Source organism: Oryzias latipes, chromosome 24 (genome assembly GCF_002234675.1).
Source record: "Oryzias latipes chromosome 24, ASM223467v1".
In the NCBI taxonomy this organism is placed as follows: domain Eukaryota; kingdom Metazoa; phylum Chordata; class Actinopteri; order Beloniformes; family Adrianichthyidae; genus Oryzias; species Oryzias latipes.
In genome coordinates this window covers 2,210,855-2,234,008 of record NC_019882.2, presented here as the reverse complement: position 1 = coordinate 2,234,008, position 23,154 = coordinate 2,210,855, and the positions used below count along the sequence as shown (strand labels likewise).

General features: G+C 42.3%; 1 protein-coding gene across 3 annotated transcripts in view; it reads left to right on the top strand.

Annotated features, from left to right (window-relative positions):
* plcb4 (phospholipase C beta 4) overlaps positions 1-23,154 on the top strand; it is a 69,813-nt gene that overhangs the window by 33,178 nt on the left and 13,481 nt on the right. For 2 of the 3 annotated variants that reach the window (XM_004083333.4, XM_011491427.3), the window contains exons 4-26: positions 862-959; positions 4,612-4,692; positions 6,565-6,624; positions 10,492-10,635; positions 11,620-11,699; positions 11,781-11,834; positions 11,916-11,997; positions 12,066-12,166; positions 12,511-12,568; positions 14,659-14,767; positions 15,133-15,343; positions 15,430-15,523; positions 15,705-15,784; positions 15,862-15,946; positions 16,031-16,121; positions 16,195-16,284; positions 16,365-16,510; positions 17,357-17,440; positions 17,509-17,653; positions 17,748-17,832; positions 18,078-18,202; positions 19,521-19,572; positions 19,875-19,977. In XM_004083333.4, the coding sequence (XP_004083381.1) occupies positions 876-959; positions 4,612-4,692; positions 6,565-6,624; positions 10,492-10,635; positions 11,620-11,699; positions 11,781-11,834; positions 11,916-11,997; positions 12,066-12,166; positions 12,511-12,568; positions 14,659-14,767; positions 15,133-15,343; positions 15,430-15,523; positions 15,705-15,784; positions 15,862-15,946; positions 16,031-16,121; positions 16,195-16,284; positions 16,365-16,510; positions 17,357-17,440; positions 17,509-17,653; positions 17,748-17,832; positions 18,078-18,202; positions 19,521-19,572; positions 19,875-19,977 (2,244 nt within the window). In that variant the 5' untranslated portion in view covers positions 862-875. Of the gene's footprint in view, positions 1-861; positions 960-4,611; positions 4,693-6,564; positions 6,625-10,491; positions 10,636-11,619; positions 11,700-11,780; positions 11,835-11,915; positions 11,998-12,065; positions 12,167-12,510; positions 12,569-14,658; positions 14,768-15,132; positions 15,344-15,429; positions 15,524-15,704; positions 15,785-15,861; positions 15,947-16,030; positions 16,122-16,194; positions 16,285-16,364; positions 16,511-17,356; positions 17,441-17,508; positions 17,654-17,747; positions 17,833-18,077; positions 18,203-19,520; positions 19,573-19,874; positions 19,978-23,154 lie in introns of those variants that run through there. The other variant, XM_020714423.2, reaches the window with a different exon arrangement.

The window sequence follows — 23,154 nt, the reverse complement described above, 5'->3', positions numbered from 1 at the left end:
GATGGCATGTCCAACATCTGTCCGCTACATTCATCCAACTCCTATATTTGACAGAAATCCTCAGGACCCCTCCCTTTACTGCTGCATGCTGCAGGAGTCAAGCTCAACCTTTTGTTTTTGTGTCCGAAAAAGACTAAATCTAGTTTCAGGTCAAGATAAAAGTAAACGTCCTGAAAATCCAGATGCTTCTAAATTCCTAGATGTGTTGTAGTTGGAGTCCCGTCTCCTGGGACGCAGTGGGGCATCCCTCAGTTTGGCCGGTCTGCTTCTGATCAACGTCACAGTTTCCGTAGCTCCGTTTCCGGGTTTCCCATATTTGCTCCGCCAAATGAAAACCGGGACGGTGTCGGCTCGGGATCTTCTGTTTAAGGCTTAGGTCAAGCAAATGAACTTTAAAATGTTATATTGTCGTCTTTTGAAACCCCATTTACCCTTCATACACTCACTTCCTGTCCAGCAACTTGTAACTTTACAAAAAAAGGGATTTGCAGATTTCTATTTTTCCTTCCTTAGAATGTTTTTTTTTCAATTTGTTAAAAAAATAATTACAAATTAAAAAGATAAACATATGAAATGATATGCAGGTAATCTTAATATCCTAAATTCAATAAGAAAAATTGGGTCTTTTCTTTAGTATCTATGAGTTCTTTCCATTCATTGCAGTCACTCTTCTGTCTCTATGCTTTTATTCCTTTATTACGATTATTATTATTATTTTCCCTCTGAATCTTTGTTTTACAGATAAAAAACTATCAACCCGACTGATTCAAATATTTCACTGATAGATGTATTTTTATCTGTAAAATCCGGTTTCAGATGCAACAGCTTTCAGTGAAAATGCTGCTTCTTTTGTTGTTTCAGGTTTGTGAGCAGCCATGACCAAGTGCTACGAGTTTAACTGGCAGAAGCACCTGCCCGAGTTCATGCAGGAAGGAGCCTCCTTTGACAGATTCGATGAGGTAAACGCGTGATCATGTTTTCATTTCCTAAACCGCGTGCAGGTGCAGGCGTGAAGCTTGTGTTTCGGGCTGTAACTCCTCTGAGTGATGATGTTTCTCCAGCGTACTCTCTACCCTTGTCCCGGTCATCAAACGCTCTTTAGAGGAACCAAAATCCATCCTTCATTTTTAGTATGCGCCGGACAGCATGAGTTAAAGAACGCTTCTCGTCCTTTCGCCTTTAGCGGTGAGGGAGGGGGGAAACTTTGGGCCGCCGGTCTGCAGCACCGTTGCTGAGCAGTGCAGCTGGAGAGGATTAAACTCTATTTTTACAAAACTGGAAGTAGTTTGGACTGTCAACGAGAAACTCCCAGTAAAAAAAAAAGCCAAAGATGAAATTATATACAGTTTTTACTGAACAGAAATGCAGATGTGCTGTGGGGACCTTTTGTCTGTGGGGGGTCACAGATCAGCATTAGAGGATGGCACTAAGGAGAGATCTCATGGATATGGATTCTAATGATCAGAAAATATGTTTTTAATGAAAACACTGTAACAACACACTTGAATGATGTCTAGCTACGCACAGAAGAAACAAAGCTGCTGTTAGAGGATGACTGAGCTTTAAGGTCGTGTCAGACGGCCACTACGTACATTTTGAACATTCAGTATTTCCTGATTCTTGTTTCTTGCATTCATCGTTCGTCGATGTGCGCACATGTCTGTCGAGGGTTTTGGCCGACGGGTCTTTCCGTGAATTTGGTTTTGAGCTGTTCAAAATTTGTAGTTGGTTGAGAATTACGTTGAGAATTAGTTCCTGCATATTCTACATATTTTATTAACAATTATTATGTAAATCATATGCAATTGTGCGTGATTTTTGCGAGATGCACACGTAAATGTGTCAACCGTTCCACATATATCTAACAGACTTTTCACGCACCGATGTATAACTTTTAAATCACGTAAATGGCGCACATATCACGTTAAAATTACATAATTGAGGGACAAATTACTGATGAATTGCATATAAAAAGGCACAATAATCACGCACGGTTCATTTTCTACGTTGGTTTACGTGTTCTTTGTGTGGTTTATTTTACTTCCTCTGTGGTTTGATCGTGGTTCATTCCTAATACATCTGTGAGAAATTCACATAAATAATTAAAACCTTTCCCACTTTTTCCGCAAATATTCATGTATGTCCAATTTTCATCCATGTAACATGCGCAAAATGTACGTAGTGGCTGTGTGACATGACCTTAAAGAGGCTGGAACCTTTTAAAGAACAGGAACCCTGTGACTATGATGCTTCACCAACGCTTTTCTCTCTATCTACTTTCTCCAACTTGGAATTCATTTCCCTAATTATCTGCCAGAACCTTAATTTCCGTCAAATTTTTGGTTTGCTTTGATTTGCGATCACTTTACTATGATGAAACACAATTATGTTTTAAGGTTTAGTGTTAAAACTTGTGAAAATCCAACAGGGCAGGCGCCATGTTGGATTTCATGTACCAACAGGTGAAATGATTCTTGAGTTGATGACCATTGATACCATATTTAATGACGGCTTTTTCCGAAAAACTGAGTGGAGAAAGTGCAAATGGGTCATATTTGTGAACTCAAACATGATGCAGAATTACAGCATAACACAATTTTTGAGTTCTAACCGCCTTTTTTAACATGCAGGTTAAAACCCCAGCTCGGGGCAGTTTATACTAATAGTTTTACCACATCGCAATCTATTTGTGAGCAAAAGTTTGTAATTTTAGTCATTTCGACCAAACAAAAGAGCAAGCTTTAACAAGCTCATTGAATCCGTTTTTGATACAAGCAGACCCACAGCTGGATGCATTCAAAGCGCAGCTAAGTATTTGTGACCTAAAAGAAGATTTGAGGTTAGTTTTTGCAGGTAAACTTGTAATAACACATGGCTTATAGGTCCACCCCTGCCAGGGTTAATGTACGGGAGGTTTTGCCCAGTTTTACTCAGAAATGTATTCAGGACATCGAGGTAGGGCAGTTTGACATACAACAGGCAAAGTGTGTCACCCACATGGACCCACACATCAGGAAATCCCCTCAGTCCTCTCCTTCCGAAAATGTGAGGGGCGATAGCTGCTAATTCGGAGACTTGAAAGCGCGCGCAGACCGTCGCCACCGCCGCCGTCACATCCTCATCGGAGCACAGGCGGGGAATCTGGGGCACCGCGCTTCTGAAGGAAGTCCTCGGTGTGTTGCTGCTGTGAATCTGAGCCAAGCTGATGCCGGATGCGGTTAAAATCTGTCCTACATGCTAACAAGGCCGGCCTGCGCTGGTTGCCCAAAAGGGTCACGCTCAGAAATACCTGCACTATCGGATCAGATTATTGACAGTTTAGGATCATCTGTGCGGTAAACCGTGTCGCTGCTGCAGACAGCGTCACCGTAGGTTTAGATAAATCCATGCGGCATGGATTTTTCCCACTCGTGACTGACAGATGGTGGAGGCAGGTACCGGGGAAACGGGCCGGAACATCTGTGCCAGTGTTTGTGCCTGTGCAGGCGTCTGCATAATTCCAAGCCTCACAAACAAACACTCATTATGTGGATTTACTGTAACTGCCCTCCATCAATTTACAACACACACAATATTTTGTTTCTTCTTTGAATAGAAGAGTGTTGTGTTTAGTTTTTATGTCACCTATCAGAAAGCAATGATTAGGAGTAAATGCAGAAACTATTCAAACCAAAAGACTCCTTTGTGTTCCCTCTTCCAGGCAATAAGGATGTTCACGTGTCACAAAATGTTCTCTAATCGTCCTCAAAGATCGTCGTCGTTCCTTTTTTTTACGAGCTGGTACTCTAATGGAAGAACAGGATCCTGCTGTGTGTTCTTGCTGGTCAGGACGCGTCCTCCACTGAGCCGTCTGCTCTGTAAAAAATTAAGCCTGGATTCAGATAAAAGAAAGATGAGCTTTTAGCTGCACTTACAGCGGATCCTCTGCTGCCTAAATGGGGATTGTTCTCTGCGTCTTGGCGGCGGTTTCAGATGTCACGGCTGAGCTCAACGGCGCTCCAGCCTCGTCCCATTTCCAGCTGGGACTCTCATGGCAGCAGCATCCTGAAACGATAAATCAGGCTCCCCTGTTAGTGTGTGCGAGTGCATCACTGCTGCTGCTGCTGCTGCTGCTATTGTTAGAAAGAGAGTTACCCAGCAGCCCCATCTATTTTTAAACTCTGTTCGTTTGTGGCTTTTGTTTTTTAACAAGTGTGATGAATGGGGTTCAGAATAAAACACAGTCCTTGTGAGCGGCTAATTAGAGGTATCATTTTGACATTAAAACTCCATATTGTTGCAGCCTGGAGGGCCCGTTTGCTGCAGCATCACATCTAGATGAGGACACTCATGGACTAATGCATGCGGGTTCACGCATCCGTCTACTGCAGGACTATTCTGTTTTGATAAAAACAACCTGTTTAGAAACAGGTTAAAGGACATATGCATAAAGTGAAAGACCCACTCCAATGAAAATTGTGTTTTTAATATGTTCTTGTGGCTTTCTTCTGATGATGGATGACACATATGAAGACAACTAAACTTAAAAATGGCATTTCTGAGTATTTCTTTATTCAAATCGATGCACGTGGAGCTTGTTTGGATGGTTTTTTTGGACTTTGCTCTCTGCAGGACCCGTACCTTTTTGAGCCCAACTGTCTCGTGAGGGTGGATGAGTTTGGCTTCTTCATCACCTGGAAGAATGAGGGAAAGGTATGCATCAGATTGCATGTTATTTCTAACATGCGATTAAGGACAAGCGAAAAAAATACAACATTCCTAAAAACTGATATTAAAAAAAACAACAACAGTAATAAACAAAAAAGATCATTTTTGTGTCTGAAAAAGCAGTTTAGGCCAGTTGGAAAGGCAGTGGGCAAAAGCTGAGCTTATTTAAGCCCCGCCCCCTTATCTTTTTCATACATCAACATAACACTCACTATAAACTAAGAAACAATCAAATGTTTTGTTTTGTTTTTGCTATCACTGCTATCCTGCTCAGATTATCACCATCCTCATATTCCCACATACCAATCACACACATCCAATCCATTTTTTTTACAAAGTGTTTTAAAAATGACAATATTTAACGAATGCTTTTGTCTCCCAGATTATTCCATTTTTTACCCCACACAGACACACACTAACTTATTCAAGAGGCAGTGTCACCCTCAGTAGTACCTGAACCCATAAGTACATTAGCCAATCACATTTGTTGTTTACAATGTTGCAGAAAGTCGCCGACCCACCGTTAGCATAGTTTTCATTCAAAATTGAATTTGATAGTTTCAATAAGGTCATTTGCATTCAAATGTTTGGTTTGAAACAAACATAACAAGAGTCATGAAACCTAATTGTTTTTGGAAAAAATGCTTGGAAACCCAACATAGCTTAGTGACAGTTTGCACTTTTTTTAACACGTCTTTTATATTGTTTCGACCCTGTCTTTGCTGCGTTTTTGGATTTACTCATTTTTTATTTTGTCTGTATAGTTTTGATGTTAGTTATAAAACACAAAGGAAATGGATCTCAACCAAGTTAAGAGTTTATTGTTAAATTTTTATTTAATACAGTGAAAAAAATATCAGTAAAAAAAAAGAGGAATCTGAAAAAGACCCTGGACTAATACGGATGAAAATTGCTTCTTCCTCTCTGACTATACGACTTCTTACGGACTGTAAATTTCTTTTGAGTATTGGTTGGTAAATAATCGAGGAATTCTACTAATTTAGATTGTAAAAAAAAAAGGTTTTTTCTACGCTCTAAGAATCACTGCAAAAGAGGTATCTTAAACATAGGAAAATAAAACATTTTACATGAAGAAAATCCATTTGGACTCATTTTAATAATAATTTCCTCATTTCCAGAGCCTTGCTCTTAGTGAGACGAAAAATTCAGGACTGCCGATTTTCAGGAAAGCTTAGAAAGGTGTAGATCAAAGATAAAACCTGGCAAAATATCTCGAATGTCTATAAAACAAAGTTTGAAATGTTTGCATTAATCACATAGTTTGCAGTGTGATTGATGCAGACTGCTCTTCTTTAATGGATGTACAGTACAGAACAAAGGTTTGGACACACCTTCTCATTCAAAGAGTTTTCTTTATTTCCATGACTATGAAAATTGTAGATTCACACTGAAGGCATCAAAACTATGAAGTAATACATGTGTAATTATATACATAACAAAAAAGTGTGAAACAACTGAAATATGTCATATTGTAGGTTCTTCATTGTAGCCACCTTTTGCTTTGATTACTGCTTTGCACACTCTTGGCATTCCACATGTGTTCATTCATATTTTTGATGCCTTCAGTTTGAATCTACAATTTTCATAGTCATGAAAAAAAAAGAAAACTCTTTGAATAAGAAGGTCTGTCCAGACTTTTGGTTTGCACTGTATATAGTTAAGTTCTTCAATACATTTCCAAATGATTGGCAGATACCTGCAGAGGAAGAACACACTTTTTTCTATTGCCATAAAGTGTTGAGTCTCATGAGTTTATTTTTGTAATAATTCAGAAACATTGTTTTTGTGAATATCTATCATTCTACATCTGCTTTATTCTCCACCCTTTTCTTCCAGGAGGGTCAGGTTCTTGAGTGTTCCTTGATCAACAGCATTCGGGTTGGAGCCGTCCCAAAGGTGAGACTTGATGAAAGTCACATTTAAAGTCATTCTGACATAAACCCTCCCTTTTTAAACCTCTGATGTGACTCTGATGGGGTTAAAACAGCTTCAGTAATATTAGTAGTTGTATTTAACCTTTAGTTTACCAGGAAGTAAAACCTCTATTCAAGAGAGACCTGGCCAAGAGGCATTGATTGGCACATGAAGACAAAAAGATAAAAATGTGGTTACAGCATTGTTTTAAGCAGCTTAAGGAGGCGTGTTCCTGCAGATGCAAAGCCTTCTGAGTCATGTTCCATGACAGAGGAGCAGAAAATGTTGTTTTTCTGTGCGGATCCTGGGAATGGATAGAAGAAGCCCGGAGTTGTATCCGCAATTAGCAGGAGATAAGAGACAGCACAAACATGAGGGCAGTTTACCCAGAATGGCCTTGTAGATGAAGGTTAGTCAGTGTCTGAGTGAAGGCCACAAAAGCAAAGAGTACAGCCGACAGTGATGGCTCCTATAGGCTGAAGAGAGAACTGTGATAATCCACAGAAGGCTGAAGAGGCAGCATTCGTGGACAGAACGTCCCCACAGTCCAGAACCGGAGGAAGGCGGTCTGAACAAGTCACCAGTGTACAGACAACCAAGCAGAAACTCAGCTTTTCCAGCAAATATACTGTGAGATGTAAAGGACGGTTCAATCCACACACTCAGATATCTATCTGTAGAGACTTTTTCAGTCACCTGCCAGAGTTTGAAGACCAGCCTGTAATGCATTTTGTCAATGAGCTCTGGAGAAAATGTGGTCGTAAAGTTGGTCTTTTTTGCATTAAGGACAAGCCTCAGCTGATGGAAATACTGATTAATAGAAGAAGCCGGGGACCTAACCGGTCCGTGGGACTGTTTTTACCGGACCACAGAGAGAGAGCACAAAAAAAAAGATATACTTTTTCCATTTTACCGTCTTTTCTGATTCTAAAGGAAATTTTACTTGGAAAAACATCTGGATTCTCCACCACATCCGACTCTTTGTTGACACATGTTAATTCACTCTGTCACATGTAAAGAATCCATCCGTTACTTTCCTAAAGCAGCTGCTCTGACCGCTAAATGAAAACCTCCAAGCTAGCAAAGTTAACAAAAAAAAGTAACGTATTTGGAAACTTTCTTTTGACAGAAAAGAACCAAAAGTTGTTCAAATGGTGGATATATGGTGGATCTATATATCATTTTTATGGTTCCTACATACAATTTAAACTACAAATAAAGTTTTTTAAGCATTTATTTTACAGCGGATGAAGATCAACATAAGCCCACTTCAGCATTGTGCAAACCCATTTGTGAACATTTTTTCTGTGGCCTGAAAGAGGTTGGGGACCCTTTGGTGTAGATGATAGTATCATCTGCATATAGATTGAACTTAACATTTGGCAACTGACTATCCAAGCTCTTTATAAAAATGTGGATATCATGCTTATATAATCCAAAGCTACATGAGTGTATTTAGGCAACACAATTTCTGATCAAGTCCCAGTTACCGTTCTCATTCCTGACCGTCAATCCTTCAAACAACAAATTTAAAAGAAACGGCACAGAAGATACAAATGAAATCTGAACCCATCAATATTTATGGACAATTTAGCCCCAGGTTGCATTTAAAATAGTTTTATTTACGGCTCTGGTTGTGCGTTTGACCCCAAAAGGAAGGATGGAAAATATGACGATCTGATGATAAGAATTATTGCTGGGGAGTTCACACCTCTGGTTCGAGAGCCTGTGGGTCTAAAAACAAAAAGTCATCCTGACGCACCTGAAACGATGAGAAGTAATATTTCTTTTCTTTTCTTTTTTAATTACTGCTGGAAACCAGACTGCTAGTGATATATCAAAAGATCCACACAAACAAAAACCTGCAGGCCTTTCCCTTGAATTAAATATTGATCCAAACTGTGCAGCATTGACAATAACATACTACGTAACTGTGTTTGGCCGGTCTGAATAATGAACGCTGCTAATGGATACTCGTGTGGGTACTAATTAGGATGCAAACCCATAAAAATACCAGCATTTAGACGCCTGACCAAAAGGCCCTGAAAGGCTGAAGCGCGGGCAGATTGCATACGTGCTGCTGACAGCAGGATGGAGCCTGTTGGAGGGCACGTAAACAGATCCTGCCGCCTGATAGCAGCTCGTTCCGTCTGCTCAGAGGCTGTTTGGTACGCAGCGCACTAGTTAAAGGGAGGCTTTTATCAGAGGAGGACACTGTTACACAAGCATGAGTGAAAAATCAATGCGATTGCATGATTTGGGCGAGGATTTTGAAGCTACACAACCTGTTCCTCTCTACGGAACAATACAATCATAACCGTTATCTACCATGATTGTGAAGGGAAACGTACAGGAATCAGATCCGTTCCATGTTGAAACTATGTGATATAGATGCACAGATGTGTGTGCTGTCACTCACTTCTTGGAGTTGGTTTTCAGCCTGCGATTTTTGATGCTGTCCCAGGTGGGACAAACAAGCCTAACAGCTGTTGGGGCACACCCAGCAATACAGCTGCAGTCCTGGTCACCTGTCAATCACAGTGTCTCACCTCTGAGCACATTTTTGGTCCTTAATGTTAAATATAAGCACAGGTTTTGGAGTCAAATTGTTAGATATCTGGGATTGGTGCTGTAAAGTTTTACATTAAAATAAATCCGGATGAACTTACACTACTCACTATACGTACTTTTCCTATTTGGTTTAGATTTTAATGAAATGCACAAAAGTTTCCTTTGAAATTATTAATAATGAATGAGAGGAAACACAATTTTTATTTGTTTGATATGAAAAATGAAGACAATGATAAAAATAGCCCCAAATAATAAACATTGTCCATGTCAAAAAGACGTACTTCAACTATTTTCTGCAATGACAGCTGGACAGTGACATCTCATGCTCCTCACCAGCCTCATAATCTTGTTCTAAGACTTTCCATTTTCACGACTGCCATTTGCAGTTCTCTCTGGTCACTTGGGGGTCCAATCATCCAGTCTCTGCTTCTACTGGTCCCAGATGTGATCTATGGGGTTCAGGTCAGGGGTCATTGCTGGCCGTATGAGGCCCTCCCACTTCCTGAAGTCCAGCTCTGACACAATGTGGTGAAGTATCATCAGCTCTGAACAGAAAGTTGGGGCGTGCTGGTGATTCTATGATGTCTAACCTAATCGGTTAAGCCTGACCAGACTGTTGTACCTCCTCCACCAAAGCCATTCCTCAGGACCATGTTGGCCGGTGTATCGCTCACCTCGCCTTCTCCTGCAACACTGACAACCAATCCTGTGCAAGGTGACCCGACACTCATCAGCGAACAGGACAGTTGCTGCGTTGTCCAGGGCGATGTCTTGGTGTCGGTGGAGTCACGCGCCGCAGTCGTCTGTCATTCAAGTCAAAGCGGTGGAGACAGTTATGAAAGTTTTGCCTAGAAACCCTAGCAGTCCCCACATCTGGTAAACGGGCCTGCAGCTGTGTGGCGTTTGCTAAACCACGTTTGAGTGCAAAGGTCCCGGTACCGGTCATGGTTGTGGTCTGTCACTCACAGGTCTGTCACAAACTCTGCCAATAGTTCTAAGACACACCAAGTTCACCTGCAGCATCTGACTGTCTGCCACCAACCTGAAGGCGCCATGGCCAAATGGTGCTGCTCGTCCTTTAAGCATCGTCGCGTGTTCATGGCTGTTTGAATAATGAACCCGAAAAGGCTTTTCTTTTAGAATTTCTCGGTTGTGGCCCCAATAAGTCAGACACCGTTAGACCAGGTAAACTTGTTACCAGGTAAACTGGCATAGCCCCAGTTTTCCAACCTGCATCAATCAAGTGTTGCAATGTTTTATTTCCTGTTCTTCCCACAGGACCCAAAGATCCTGTCTTCGTTTGAGAGCATTGGGAAGACGGAGGCAGATCTGGAGGGGTGCATCATCTGCATCTGCAGCGGGGCCGACCTGGTCAACCTCAGCTTCATGTTCATGGTAGCAGACAATCCCGAAACAGCCAGGGTAAGCCCCGCCTCCTTTAGCAGCGGCGTACCAACATTTCATGTTTGTCTGTCAGTACCTTGACTTTTTTTTTTTTTTTTGTGTTGGTTTAGTAAAAACTCTCTTTCTTTGTGGTATTTGTTTCAGAAAACTAAACATAAATGCGTCAATTATCATTTTATACACTGAGAAAAATGCTTGAAAAGTCTTTAATAATAGATTGATGTATTAGGAATAAAAAACACCAATAAAAAATGTTTTTTATTTTTTTTTTTTATAAATATTTTATAAAAAAAACTCCTCACCTTGATTCACTCTGTTTGCGGTCATGAGCCAAGGCTTTGCAGAAAACACTGCAGGGATTTGGGATTTCACTGTGTCCTGTTGATGAAATGACTCTTAAAATTCATTTTGTTATGATGATTTCATTTATAATGTAGAGCAACTATATTGTATATCAGTCCTATTCTTTTTTCACAAGTAAACATGTTTTTTCAAACACTCAGGTGCTTAAAACATCTGTAAAAATATTTATATTTGATCAAAAATGATATTTTTGGTGAAAACTCCTACCTTGGATCACATGAGCAGCAAAGATGAGCATATTTAAAAATAATTGAGTAAATTACATAAATGTAAGTCAAGTGATTCACATGTTTTGTCGTTTTTTTTTTGCTCAGGATAATTACGTAGAAAATCTAATTTGAATAAATACAGGACAGATAATGCATTAGGTTTGATTTCCTGGAGTTATTCTGCAAAACTAGATGCAGTAAAATCACAATTCGAATTCATTTCGACATTGTATGTGGTCATATTTGAGGGAATTATTTATCATCTTAAAATTTGGTAACCTGAGATTATAGGATGATTACAAATTGAAGAAACCATTTAAGGCACACATTTTACGTTTACTTTTTTACACACAGCTTGTTTTTTAATGTTCTCCACATGAGATCCGCTAGCTTTGCACCGGTCAGTCAGGTTTTTTTTATTTTCTTGCAGAAGTGGATCGAAGGTTTGAGGTCGGTTATCCACAACTTTAAAGCCAACAATGTTTGTCCAATGACATGCTTAAAGAAACAGTAAGTATGCGTCAGAAGTTTGGGTTTTCCTGCTTTTTCTTCACTCTCCTCATGTTTAATTTGGCTTTTTTTCTTATTTAGTTGGATGAAAATGTGTTTCCTGACAAACATAAATGGAAAGATTCCTGTGAGAGGGTAGGACGAAGCTCCAAAGGTTTGGTCATTTCTCTTCCGAGCTGAGTTTTTATGACTCGTCATGACGCTTTGCCCCTTCAGCATTACACGAACATTCGCATCAGGAAAGACGGAGAAAGGGATCTTCCAGGCTCTGAAGGATCTTGGCCTCCCCAGTGGAAAGGTCAGTCGCTGATGGGAGTTCAGTTTTCGTTCAGAAACCACAACCGCATGGCCTCCTTTCCTCCACAGAATGACGAGATCGAACCTTCAGACTTCACTTTTGACATGTTTTACGCCCTGACGCAGAAGATCTGCCCCCGCACAGACATAGAGGAGCTCTTCAAGAAAATGTGAGCTTCGGGATTTTGTGCATTTTTTAAATCCTTTTTGACATCAAAGCACTGATTGGTCATTTGAAACAGCAATAGTTCAGTTGAAGTGACACATTTAGCTTTTATTATGGATGTTTTTCTGCATCTGCTGCACTAACTATGCCTGGACAGCCTAACCTGCTTCCACAGTTCAAACTTTAATTACATTCAACCTACTGACAACATTCAACACAGAGATTAACACTTAGAAATTATACAAATTGTGAATAATGTTGCTTTCTAAATTTAACTGTGTGAATAGTTCTGAGGGAATCTGTTTTAAGAAGCGTAATTTTTTTTTCTCCTAATCAATTTCTTTGCAGCAATGGGAACAAAACTGATTATTTAACTGTAGACCATTTAGTCAGCTTTCTGAATGAAGTAAGCTCTTTATCATTCCTTAATGTGTCTGTGTAGCTGCCTTGCTCCTGCCCTCCTGTGCTGCCCCTCCCCTTCTTGGGGTAGAAGTTGCCCTGAAGCCCGGCTGCCGTCATTACGTCTCTATTTTGCAGCACAAACACAGTATTCAACTTACAGTCAGCCTGCAAGGGCAACTTCCACCAGATCCCCCGCTCTGCATGCCCTCCTCATCCCATTCCCGTGCTCTCCCTGGCGTGGCTTCGCCTGCCTCTCTCTGATTGGTGTTGCCATGACAACCGGAGGGAAGGGGTTTCCATCCAGTCGTGTCGTGCTCGGTTCATCTCGTTTCCTGCTGTGTTTCTGTGTTCTGTGGCTGAGTTCCTGCTTAGCAGCGCCGCTGTGCAGTCACACGTGCACCGCTTCAGGCTCTGGACGCAATCAGATTAAGTCCCACCTGGCTCCGCGAGCGGCCAGTATGATGTCTGGATGCTGTTTTTGTGTCAGAGCTGCTTTCAACGCCTCCCACACAAATGACTTCTGTATTTTGAAGCAACAATCAAGCGCAGCAATCGGTGTTGTCGTGTATTTCTATGGAGGTAATTCAGTCGTAATAATCAGAAAAGCACACAAGCTGTTTCACAAATACACACGCTCTGATTCACAACTATAATTTTATGCAAACGTGCAATATACATTTGGAAATGCACACTTAATATTTCACACATGCACAATAAGTGTTTCTCACAAATGTCCACGCTGTGTTTCACAAAAACACAAAATGATTTCAGATTTATTGGGGCCATTCGATTGGCTGAAAGTGAACACGCCTGCTTTGCTGATGGGTTTGATTGACAGATTCATTAGCCAATGATGCCATTGGTTGACCTGCAGCGCCAAAATTGACTGCAGGGGTTTGCCTCACACATGTGGGGAGATTCAGTATGAGCTGAGTTCATATTACAAGTGTACCTAAAAATCATGTTTGTGAAGCATCCATTGTGCATTTGTGAAACATTTAGTGTGCATGCATGAAACACAATGTGTGCATTTCCAATTTTATATTGCACGTTTGCATCAAGTTACATTTGTGAATCAAGGCCCGTTCACACCGGGACGAATTTCGCCGGCGATTTTCGCCGACGTTTAACGCCTCGTGACTAAACAAAGGGCACCAACGAGAGTGTGCACACCGAGGCGAAAAAACGCCAAGCGTTAAAGCGTCAAAAAAAAAAAACGCCTCGGGTTCGTTTTTTTTTTTCGACGCGTTGCGTCGAAATCTACTCGACCAATGAGAATGGCGCTTTTGCTCACGTGTCTGGAGCTTCTGAAGTTACAGTAAAACACAACTTGGGGGCGCTCAAACACAAAACTGCCTTGCTGAGCACACATACCAGCGAAGAAGATAGACGCCAAGTAGCGTCTACACTGCCGCAAAGCAATAATGACGGACATTCTAAAATATCCCCGAACCAAGCACCAGTTGGAGCTACTGGTGCTTGAAATATTCATGTTTTCTTTGTATGATTCTGACAAGCGCGTAAATACTTGCTCTCTTCTTCTGAGTGAAAAGCGACTTTAAGAAGCGTAAAGTTGCGCAGCGCCACCTTGTGTACAGGAGTATTTCTGTTTTACATTAAGCGCCATCTAATGTCAGGGAATGAAATTGCATGTTCACTCCACTCATCGTCAGCGAAAATCGCCTGGGTGTGAACACAAAAAACGTGTTGAAAAACGCTGGCGAATAACGCCTGGCGAATATTCGTCCCGGTGTGTACGGGCCTTCAGAGTGTGTGTATTTGTGAAACAGGTTTTGTGTATTTCTGATAATTGAGACTGAATGAACTCCATATATTTCTGCTCAAATTTAGTTTCTTTAAAAACACAACTAACGTCATCTGGAGGATTTAACTAACATTTTGGAATCGTTGCACCCAATAAATCAACCTAAAAACAAAATAATGACACAGATTGAAATCAATTCCCCACAGATTACATATATGTTGACACACACCTGGTGGCTTTTTAGTTCCTGTCCTGTTGCTGTTTGTGCTTGATCAGCTGTGTGTTTAGCGCTACGCCGGGACCCAAATGACCTCTGTGCTGTTCTCCAGAACCAACGGGACCCCAGGCTAAATGAGATTCTGTTTCCATTCTACGACCCGAAGAGAGCCATGCAGATCATTGAAAAATATGAAAGAGATGAAGAACTGAAGAAGAAAGGTGAGGAGATGTTTGAGCCTCTGCTGCCACCTGTCTGTGAGGCCTTGAACCTGCAACATTGACAGGACTTCTTGAAAGACCAACTCAAATGAAAATTTTAATGTTCTTGTGGCATTTTTCTGATGATTTAAAGAAAATGAAGCCTTAAGTTGTATTTCTGAGTATTTCTTTATGCAGATGAATCAGGAGCAGGTGAAAAAATGCGGTTTGAAACTTGAGAAATCATGCCGTTTTTTTAGGCTAAAAACAGCAAAATCCTAATTAAAAGGCCACTGTGAACACTTTGAAAAAATGATCTATTGTCAAAGGTCATCAAATATGTCACCAGGTGAAAACGTGGCTCCCTCCTGCGCTTCTTTTTCCAGGCCGCATGTCCAGTGACGGATTCTGTCGATATCTAATGTCTGACGAAAATGCTCCGGTGTTCCTGGACCGGCTGGAGCTGTATCAAGAAATGGACCAGCCGCTGGCGCACTACTTCATCAGCTCCTCCCACAACACGTATCTGACAGGCAGACAGTTTGGAGGGAAGTCGTCCGTGGAGATGTATCGGCAGGTTCTTCTGTCTGGATGCAGGTGCCTCGACATTCTTATGGTCTTTGCGCTTCTTCCATCTTCATTAGCAGAGTCTAGACAGTCGATGTATCCGCTCTGTTCTTTAGATGTGTGGAGCTGGACTGCTGGGATGGCAAAGGAGAAGACCAGGAACCCATCATTACTCATGGCAAGGCCATGTGCACAGACATCCTGTTCAAGGTAAGCATGGGAAATCATTTATTTCTATTTTCTTCAGGAAAAAACTTGAAGAAAGAGGGGTCAAAGCATGATGAATAGTGTAGCCTTATTTTTACTTCATAATGTTAGTCTGCCCCCTTGTGTTTCCCATGCGACATTACACCACAGGTAATGAAGTCTTTAATTCTGCCTTTCATCACAGGACGTCATCCAGGCCATCAAGGAGACGGCTTTCGTCACGTCAGACTATCCGGTCATTTTATCCTTTGAAAATCACTGCAGGTAGATGTGCAGCGGAGATCTTTGCATTCTGGGACATGTACACATGCAACATTTGCCTTTTTGTGTCCACTCCCTAGTAAGCCACAACAGTACAAGATGGCCAAGTACTGCGAGGAGATCTTTGGAGACCTGCTCCTCAAACAGCCTCTGGAGAGCCACCCTGTGAGATGTTTCTCCTCCTCCGTCTTTTTCTTAACAAAGTGCTCTTTTTAAAAAAATAAAAAGATGTAAATCTTCTGCTTCCAGATTGAACCTGGACGGCCCTTACCCTCCCCAAATGACCTGAAGAGGAAAATTCTCATAAAGAACAAGCGGTTAAAACCCGAAGTAGAACAGAGTACGTGTGCCGCTAAGGAAGTCTGGGAAATGTTGCTTTAAGCGTTGATTTTCACGAATCGTTTGTTTCCCAGAGCAATTCGAGGCCTTTAAAAAGCACATGGAGGCAGGAGAGACCAACACCCCCGCCATCATCATGGGAGAGGAGGACGACGTGGAGAACGGTCAGACATTTCTGCAAACGTGAAGGAAGAGAAACCCACCCAGAATCACAAATGGTTTCCTGTTTTTCCTGTGAGTTCAGGTGAAAAAGAAGGCGAGGAGAAAGACTTGAACTCAGAGGCTCCCAGCTGTCTTTCAGAGATGACCAGCGTGAAGGAGGCCAACGACGTTTCCTTAAAAGAGACCGTCAGCTTGAAGAAAGAAGAACAAAGCAACAGCATCAAGAAGGTCAAACCGTTGTCCTGGCCTGAAAATGTTGGTTTTTCTTATTCTGTGGTCAGGGTGAATACTTGATTCACCCAAACCGCTGCTTGGGGCTGCGCTTGGCCTGGGAGGGGTGCTTGCCTGAGTCCCCCTCGCCTCTGGTTCTTGTGATTGGCTCCGTCTCATCTGGGTGCTGGCATAGGTCTCTTGTGGTCTGGGCATTGGTTCTGGGCCTGGACGGTCTTGGGGTGGAGCGGGCCCCTGCCCTGGCGGGGGCTCTGGCTCTGCGCGCTCTTTGTTCCTCCTACTCCTTGGTTGGGGGGATGCCGGGTCTAGCCCCCCAGCTCCGTCTCCGTAGTGGGGGTCCAGTGTGTTCCTGGGTCTTTGTCTGACGATCTACAGTACAGTCCAGACCTATGGTCTGTACTGTAAAAACCCCGAATGTAACAGTAAGAATCTGTCCGACACAGGACGCCTTCACCTCTGATCTGCTTGCTCAGCTGTTGAATAGGACAAGTTTAAAAAAACCAGAATACTTGATTCTGATTGAGGTCTTCAATAAGTAAAGGTTAATGTCTGACGGTTGCTAGATCGCTTTGGCTAGAGAAATATCCTCCATTAACTGATAATTCATAGTAAATCAATAAACAATTTATTTCATTCATTAATAATGCAATTATTTCTAAAAACACAAATTTACTTGCCTTTATGTAATTCTGATAATGGACGCCTCGCCTGGCATTATCCCTCATTTTATTAGCAATTACATATGGATGACATTTCCAAATGGAAAACTCCTCATATTCTGCCTTCCTGCTGGAATATTTGTCCATCATTCAATGTTTTCTCCTCCTTTTTTTCCCCTCCCAGGTTCCTGAACATGACGGAACAGAAATGTCGGAAGCCACCGACGCCACTGACATCTCTGAAGCCTCTGACCAGGACAACAAGAAGGCATGGACTTGCCCGCTCTGTGTCGGTTTGACGTCAGCGCGTTTTGCTCAACGTGTTTGTCTCTGAAGGCAGGAGAAGTGGCCGAGGACTCCGAGGAGGCTCTGATAGCTCAGTACACCTATGAGGGAGCCACCACAAACATCCACCCGTTCCTCTCAGCCATGGTCAACTACGCACAACCCGTCAAGTTCCAGAGTTTTGACGTGGCGGAAGGTGAGCGACCCTTCCTTTCTCCTGCTTTTTGTAAAACTTCAGATTATTTTCTGGATGAAAACACAAACTGAAACTGGTTTCTCCTGTTTTTCAGAGAGGAACATCCACTATAACATGTCGTCTTTTAACGAGTCGGTGGGGTTGGGTTACCTGAAGACAAACGCCATCGAGTTTGTCAAGTATCCTCTGAGCTGACTTGTGACACATTAACGTGAAGTCCTATGCTTGAACGTGAAATCAGAGCTAACATCTGACGTTGTCCTGATAGCTGTGCTCCTTCCGTTTCGTTGGAGGTTAAGGCCCCGAGCCCGGTTCCTCTGGGACCGCTTCACCCAAGCTGTTCGCTTGTTTTCCCACAAACACGCACAAATACTCCAATTCTTTTTCTCACAAGTTTTTGACATGTTCCTGAGCGTCTGTTCAGCTACAACAAACGTCAGATGAGTCGTATCTACCCCAAAGGAGGCCGGGTGGACTCCAGCAACTACATGCCTCAAATCTTCTGGAACGCAGGCTGCCAGATGGTCTCTCTCAACTTCCAGACCCCAGGTATCCCAGCATGCAACACAGGACTAAAGGCTGAGATCCACTGATCTGTTGCGTTGACACAAAAAAATTGAACTTTCATTAACCAATGGGAGTGTTTCCATCTCCTTTGGCAAGTCTGCGTCTGACGTACGTCCCTCCCCAACAAATGCGAAAAAAAGGTTGAGGTTTAAAAATAAAAAGTTGTTTTACTTTCAAAATAAAACTTACGGTGACGTGCCCATGTGATAACCCACGTCAACACCGCGGATAACATAGCTGTCCAATTCGCCTATGATGATAAAAAGTTTAATGTTGGAAGTAAAAAAACATAATTCATGACGCAAATCATGCATTTACTAGGACCCAGTGAGAGTCGAAGACTCAACTGACGGTTGTGAGATGGACTCCGCATGCGACTCAACAGAGACGCACCGCAAACGGACCGCTGTCAATCAGGCATTGACCTCACATCTGTGCCGCACGACTTGATGTCCGTCAATCTTAATGCACAGCTTTGTGAGCACAGTCCTCGCATGAGCGTCAACCATTGACTGTATATGGGAAGTGGACTAAGTGAGCCCCCCCCCCCCCCCCCGTCCGTCCTTCCAAACAGGAAGTACCCGCTGGCTCCAAGAAGCCAAAATCCCATACTGTAGACTTCTGCAGAGAAATAAACAGCTGTTCCTCTGTCATTCTATTGGCCAGAACAACCATTTTTGATCTGATACTTTTTTTTAACATCCTCTTGGTAATTCTCATTATTTTGTTACATTTTTTATGTAGTTCAACTTATTCACGTAAAAAACTGACCAAGTATTTAATTGACAGATTCTCCCGGTCCTGCTTTGTGTAAAAAGGGGTGTGGTCTTCTAACAAGCTCACTCCTGATTGGAGAGAGATTTGTTGGTTGCCATAAAAATCGTAGACTCAGACCAATCACTGCTTACTTACTTTCTAGTCCCAACACGGCGACATCCGTACTGCGAAAAATTGCGACTTCATTGACTTTGTTCGGTTGGAAGCGAGTCATTTTCCACGGGTGACGTCACACTGGCTCGCTCCAGTTCTCTGATACAGTCAATGGTGCCCTCAGCGTGTGCTGGAACATTGTCGGTGGACGCCTGTTGAAGAACAGCTGCTGCCTCGTGCCCAGAGGGCAGAGGGGGTTGCACCATATGGCCGCTGAGCATGGGGCATGTGCAGTGCTGGAGGGGGAGTTACAAGCCAGGGGCAAATTCTGCAGCAGAAATGGCTCAATGGGAAGAAATTCCAAATGTCAGGAACCGTTGCAAGATTTCTGTTGTACTCGCCGTTGATAGGCTCTGTTGTGCTTCCTCAGATCTGGCCATGCAGCTGAACCAGGGAAAGTTTGAATACAACGGCTCGTGCGGGTGAGAGCTCCTCGTGTTCATCCCTCCACCCCCTCCAAAGCTCATCCATTACAGCTTCCCACATCCCTTTTGTTGAGGCTCCAATCTGCCCCTAAAGCCAAGCAGCGCTGTGGAACAGGAAGCTCTCGTCTCTACGTATTAGTCATCTTCCTTCCATCATCCTTCTTTCTAATATTGCCCCTGGGGGCAGAGCTTTCACCATTAATGTTGGAAATCATTTACTCACCAGTTTGCTGTGTGTGTGTGTTGATGAGCACACAACGTTCGACTGTATGATTTGGGTTTGCATGTGCTCCTCCTAGCTACCTGCTCAAGCCAGACTTCATGCGGCGGTCAGACAGGATGTTTGACCCTTTCTCTGAGACGCCGGTGGACGGCGTCATCGCAGCAACCTGCAGCGTTCAGGTGACTTTTTCTGCCATCTTTGGGAATCCTAAATGTTTACCAACTGATGTGAGTCACCGTAATATCCTTTTCCTGATTTGTTGGACACCCAAAAACGTTTAGTAGTTTTTATCGCCCAACTTTTGTTCACCATTTTGAAAAATATTTTCTCCCTTTTTTCACCAAGATCTAAAAATCCAAAGACATCTTTTAGTCTTTCCTTTACTAGTACGATGCAAATTCAACACAAATGTGTTAAAGTTACAGAAAATGGATTCTATGATTATCTAAACAAGCCTCATGACCCAATAGGACTCCTTTATTTTCAGCCAATTGTGTCAGTTTTGAGTTGGCCTCTCTACTGCCCTCTGGTGGTTCTCTTCTTCCTTTTTCAAAGGCACTCATTGATTGTGAGGAAACTGGATTTTCTAGAAAGGACTGTATTAAATTTTAGTTCGTAACCCCGTCAGTTTCTTACACACAGAAATAATGAATAACGACTCAGAGACAGTTACTTATCTTTTGTGGAGGTTTTACTTCGCACAAACACGAAGGGGACAGACATATGAACATGGTACATTCAAAGTCCGAACAAAGGGGTTCAGCAAAAGGCCTGGCATATATACCTTGCATTTGCATATTCAGAACCTCATTCGATGGATCATGGTGTGAAAAACACACCCACAGACTGTTGCAGGCTAGATGCTCGAAGGTCAGAGCACCTAAAGTGTCAGATCTCTTGCAGACATTTGCCAGAACGCACACACCAGAACACACAAAGATGAAAAAGGGAGGATGTTAAAGGAATGTTGCGAGACAATAGTCTTGGTTGTGCTCTGTCTGGAGTGTAATATAATTTTGAGATGATAATACATAGTAAATCGAGGTTAAGCCATTAATGTAATAAAAGGTAAAAGTTAGTTTAATAAAATGCAAAAGGGAGTGTCTAACTATTCTGTTTCTAATCATTCCTAACATACCCCCCTGTTTATCATATCAAAATTATCAAAATTGTGCACAGAAAGTCAGCAGAACTCTTCTCATCATCAACCATATACCACTTCATGAAGAATTTCAGTATAGGCATCATATCGGCTCTGCATCGAAAACAAGTGTAGAGATACAGGCAAGTACACAAGAACATTAAAATCAACGTGAATAAATGAGCATATCAGAGGTGGTAGGTGATACATGAGTGTTGATGCGAAAACCTCCAGGCCTAAACTTATACCATCTGTGTGAAACTTTCATTGCGCAGTCAGGGAGGGCAAAACTCTTCAACGACTCTGTGCCCCTCAGCAGCCACCACTAAGGATACGCATGCATCACCAGTCCAAACCTCGGCACAATTTCATTAATGAAAGTTACATAGAACAAGAAACAAATTAAAAAATTAGGAATATAAAAAAAAAAAAATCAAATCAAACAAAAGAAAAACAATAAAATAAATCTGTAAAGACCAGTTTCAACCGCGAGCGGATGCGAATTAGGTTAATTGTAGGCATAATGCTGATAGAGTTGGCCTGACAGCGATCATTCATTTGACACATGGAATCAAACAGGTGACGAAAAGAAAAAAAGAAAAACAACACACAGAGGACCGGAGTGACTAGTTTTATCAGTACACTCCACCAGAAGTAAACCAATAAAGTGGGGACCCAGACCAGTAGGTGTCAGTCATCTGAGAAGAAATGTGTGATTTAAGGGCCTTGACCTCACTGATGATGTGAATGAGATCTCCAGAGGAAAAGGGAATAAAAGTACAAGATGAAACCACGAGCAACAGCTGGACCCATGTTTGCTGGTTCGAAGCTCACTGTAGCTGGAAGAGAACAGCGCTAGAGGAAACACACCAGGGAACGCCCCTCGCCAGGAGTAGTGTCACACTGCAGCGGCTCCGTTGTTGGACTTCAACCAGGGATGTGTCTCAAAATGTCAGTCTCGTAGGCTCTCAGCAATTTACAGTGGCTTACGTGAATCCAGGAGGGTCAGTCAGCAATGTGCACTGCAGTTGGCATGGTGAGGAGAACCTTGAAGGGTCCCGTCCACCTCAGGTGTGACCAATCAGTCCGTTAAATGGTCTTCAGGGTAAAGCAGGTCACCAACAGAGGCCCTCTGGTCAGGATTCAGAGTCTGTGGGGAGGAGAGAGCTGGAGGCAGACTCAATGTTTCCTTTGTTCTCACAGCTTTCTTCAAACAATCATGTAAATCATCAATGGTGTCAGTAGAGTCAGGCATGAGAGTAAAAAAAAAAAAAATCAGGAAAAAAAATAAAATAAATAAAAATTAAAAAATAAAAATTGTGAAAAACACATTGAAACTGAAACAGACAAGAACTGCGTCTCATTTCAACAGCACCATGAGCGTTAGGTCGTAAATAAATAAATCATACACGGACACAGTAAAACGGTAAAAACAGGCACGTTGACTAATGGGAAAGTTTGAACGGAAGGGAGTAGAGCACACTGCATGTGATTCTGGAGAATTCGCACAAGAGAATCACAGGTGACATTGTTTCAACTATCAGCCGCGCAAACAGCTGCAGCTTACAGCGAGTGAGTGAAGGTGGGGGGCTGATCAGATAAGGTGGTGAGGTCCAGGGAGAGAAATAATTTTTGCTAGAAACAGAAACTAAATGTCCCAAAAAATTTAACCTGTGCTTGGGCCAGCTGGAGTTTAGTTTTACCACACTTATTGCCCTGAGAGTTAAAACTTAGAAAGATTAGCAGACATGTCCAAAAAAAAAAAAAAAATGTAAGGACGAGTTAGTGAACCAGAGATCCTCAGGAATGCTTTTAAGGGGTCAATCCTGATTTACAAGCAGAAAAGCAGGGACCTGATACGTGGGGTCAGAAGGCTGCAATCAAACTTTTTATGAGCAGGGAGAGTGAACTAAAAAAAGGGAAGGCTGCACCAGCCATCCGAGTCTGATCATGTTTATACAAGTGGGAGGTGTGTCCTGCACAAACAGATCCACATCTACTTTGTAAGAAATGATAATTTCTATAGCTTTTTCTGAACATCTACCCTTGTCCATGTCCTAAACACCAAAATACACACTAAAACACATCCTATCATTATTCGGAGAGCAGAGAAAGCTGTTACACCTGCTTACAACGGAGAAATCACCCCTCCTTTCTGCGAGTTCTCATCAGCCTGTCTGCAGGCTCGGGCACGCGCACTCTGATCTGAGAAGCT